Source organism: Colossoma macropomum, unplaced genomic scaffold (assembly GCF_904425465.1).
Source record: "Colossoma macropomum unplaced genomic scaffold, Colossoma_macropomum, whole genome shotgun sequence".
Classification (NCBI taxonomy): domain Eukaryota; kingdom Metazoa; phylum Chordata; class Actinopteri; order Characiformes; family Serrasalmidae; genus Colossoma; species Colossoma macropomum.
Window position 1 is genome coordinate 8805809 of NW_023494808.1, and position 3497 is coordinate 8809305.

General features: G+C 38.8%; 1 protein-coding gene across 1 annotated transcript in view; it reads left to right on the plus strand.

The window, feature by feature from the left end:
• The first annotated feature begins 1615 nt into the window (after positions 1 to 1615).
• Positions 1616 to 3497, plus strand: part of LOC118797964 — a 2117-nt gene continuing 235 nt past the window's right edge. Inside the window, exons 1-4 of the mRNA XM_036557261.1 lie at positions 1616 to 1849; positions 2277 to 2343; positions 2614 to 2964; positions 3246 to 3483. Coding sequence (XP_036413154.1) covers positions 1844 to 1849; positions 2277 to 2343; positions 2614 to 2964; positions 3246 to 3483 — 662 coding nt within the window. The 5' untranslated portion in view covers positions 1616 to 1843. The remainder of the gene's footprint in view (positions 1850 to 2276; positions 2344 to 2613; positions 2965 to 3245; positions 3484 to 3497) is intronic.

Below are 3497 nucleotides of genomic sequence, written 5' to 3' on the forward strand. Positions count from 1 at the left end.
GCTCTGATCTTCACAAGGCCTGTCAGAGCAGCACTGCTGTGCTAGGATCTGATTCTGAGACTGAGATATAAAACAGGGAGGAATCTGATCCTGAAGCAGCTCTGAGAGGAGATGAGCAGCACTTTTCATATTTGCGGTAAGAAGAGCAAATAGCATGAGTGAGCTGACCAATCAGTGAAGAGTGACTGACTAAAAGTCCTTCACAAGCAAAAGAGTTTATGATCAACATTAATGCTGGACTCTGGAAGGAAAAGTCCACTTCATCTTCATCTTCCTCAGTCACTGATGCTGATGAACACAATGGAGGAAGATGCAGCTTTCAGTGTCATCAGTGGAAAAAATGAATTACATCATCAGTTAAACTCAAACCCACAATGCTGTGTGTGCTATTTTAGTACTGACACTCAGAGGAGTTGTGGTCTGAGTGCTCAGAGACAAAGGAAGCTGTAGTGTGACAAAACGGTCCTGCTGGTCAGTTGAAGCCACCAACACTGTCTACAGAAAACATGCAGGACAGCGAAGTCATTGATTTAAAGGGGAAAATGTTCATCATCTCAGTACTGACTCATTAATGTTCTTCAATATGAAGCAGTTCTTCCAAAGGTTTATGAAATTCATTATTTTTAAAAGAATGAATGATGACTTCGGTAAAAACAGGAAGAATGATTGTCAGGATGTGAGAAGACAGGAACACTTTAACCACATTCAGCCGACTGTTTAAACTGATGAAGCTCTTCTGTTCTCCTCAGTCGTTCTTCAGGTTCAGGAGATGAACATCATTTAATGAAGGTAGGAAAACACTCTTAGTGCTTGTTCAGTTAGTAAAGAAATTATAGTTATTGAGTATGATACAGTATTTACTTTAGATCGACTATATTTGTGGTCTTTCTGCTCACAGATCATTAAATCTTCACTTCACAATCATCACACATTCACTGCTTTTATCTACAATTAACTTACAGCTCAGTAGCACTAATTACAGCATTTATTAATAAATATAGCTGCAAATAACATACTAGTAACATGTTCTGTAGTTGTTTTATTGTTCTTTGTTAGTCTGTTGGTGAAGCTGTGAATTTATGTTATTATAAGTTTGTCTTGTACAGTAAAGTCTCTTCTAAATTAGTTCATACATTTCTATCTTGTTTTTTTGTTACAACCTAGTTTAAGCCAATATTTGTTATTTTCCCACTTCTCTACATTCATCTCACCCAAATCTGTAAAAGTCACCCAGTAAAACACATTTCTTACTGAAATGCCAGCAGTGTTTGTTATTTCTCTAGTAAACTACTGACTTATTACAGGAACTGAGAGTGTCAGATGAGCTGCTACAGATATCAGTCAGTGATGGGCCTTATAGTACAGTGTGCATGTAATTGCAGCTACATTCCTCTAGATGGAAGCACAAACTAACAGCAGATGACAAACCAACATCATCACCACAGACGAGAGTTCATGTTTTAAGGAAGTTCTAGTGAGAAGAAATGAAGCTGCTGGTCAGTTGAAGTAAAACGCACTGCCCACATACAACAAGCAAGAAAGTGAAAAGTGACTAATTAGATGGAAAAATGTTCATCATCTCACAGCTCAATTATTAATGTTCCTCAGTTACACAGTAGTTTTTCTAGTTTTTAGTATTTTTAATTCAGTTTCAATGAGAATAAGTGTGTCTTGTGTACTTGAATGAGGAAGAACTGATTCAGTGAAAACAGGAAGAATAATTGTCAGTGAATTTGAGAAAGTCAGCAACACTTTAACCACATTCAGTTTAGCAGTTTAAACTGTGAAAGCTCCTCCTTTTCTCTGCATTCGTTCTTCCAGTTCAGGAGACGACCGTCGCTTAATGAAGGTAGGAAACACTCTTAGTGCTTTTGGAATCAGTAAAGAGTCATTAATTCATAGTTAATGGACAGAGAAGTGAACTGACACTGATATTTGTATTGTGTTTAGTTTAACAAGTGTAGTTTGACTGTTGGTCTTTTGGTGATTCTGCTACAACATATTTACTGAGACACTCTAATAATGAAGTGTGTATATAATATCAGCAATGCAGCACCAATATGAGGCCTGTAAAACATGAAGATCACTACATTACAAGCCTCTAATGGACAGTGAACTAAGTTCATGTATGAACTCTGCCTGCTTTCTTTCTGCTGACTGAGCTTTATCTGCACTATGAAAGTACTTTGGCAGATACAGACATATTGATGACCCTTGAATTTGCATAAATAACTCAGTAAATTAACATTGTCTTGTTAAATATTGTGATCATACAGGCTGAACTGCTGATCTCACTCAGAATGTCTCTGACTGTTTCTCTGCTGTTTCTGCTCTTCATCTCTGGTGAGTCAGAGCTGTTACTTCTCACTGAACTCTGTACAGTTATGAGGTCATTTTTATATATGATGTTGTGCTAAACTACTGTAAGACCTGTGGAGCTTCTCACTTTGTGCTTTTATCTCCAAATGAGCTCAGATTATTACAGCTGATCATTCAAACTCAGCTGAAATGAACAGTCTTAGAAATGAGCTGAAGTGGAGACTTTATGCAGCATTTTTACTGACTGAGACCCAAACAGTAATAATTTACACATTTCTGTATTTTGTGTTGCAGGAGTTGTTGCTCAGGATGGGTGGGCTGTGAATTACAACTCTAAATATATCTGTGCTCTAAAGGGGTCTGCAGTGACCATGGAGTGTACTTACACACCTCCAAGTGGTCACTCAGTCCAAAAAGCTTTCTGGACTAAAGAGCTGGTTACATCTGGTTCAGAACCTCCTGATCTGTTAGATGATCCAGAGTACAGAGGCAGAGTTCTGTACCTCGGAGATGAACACAGTGACTGCACTCTCAGATTTAAGACTGTGAGAGAAAAGGATCAAAGTAAATACTACTTCACATTTATAACAGACCAACCTGGAGGAAAGTATCAAGGTGCAGGTGGAGTTGATCTTTCAGTCACAGGTAAGATCCATCAGCAGAAATAAGACACTGTACTTCATTCACTGGTGTTCAGGATCACAAAGCAGTTCTGTAATAGAATCACATCAGTCCTTCATAGAACACCTTACATTATTATGTGATTAAAGTGTTTGTAGATCAAATGTAACGACTTCATCAGAGCTGTAAGTTTGTTCAGTCTGTGATGTTTAATATTACGTCTACATTTGTGCAGAAATATTCACAATAACTCACTCAGCTAGTGTGAGTCTCCACAGTGTGAGTCTGTTTTCTCTGGTTCTCAGATCTCCAGGTGGAGGTTCCTGAGAGAGTGATAGAGGGAGATAAAGTCACTCTCACATGTAGAACCACCTGCAGTCTGACGGTCAGACCAACATTCACCTGGTACAGAAATGGACATCGTTTATCCTCCAGTACTGACCAACTCCACCTGCAGCCGGTCAGCAGGGGGGATGCAGGCAGGTATCGCTGTGCTGTACTGGGTCAGAACTCTCCTGAGGTCACTCTGAATGTCAGATGTAAGTACAGATTCATTT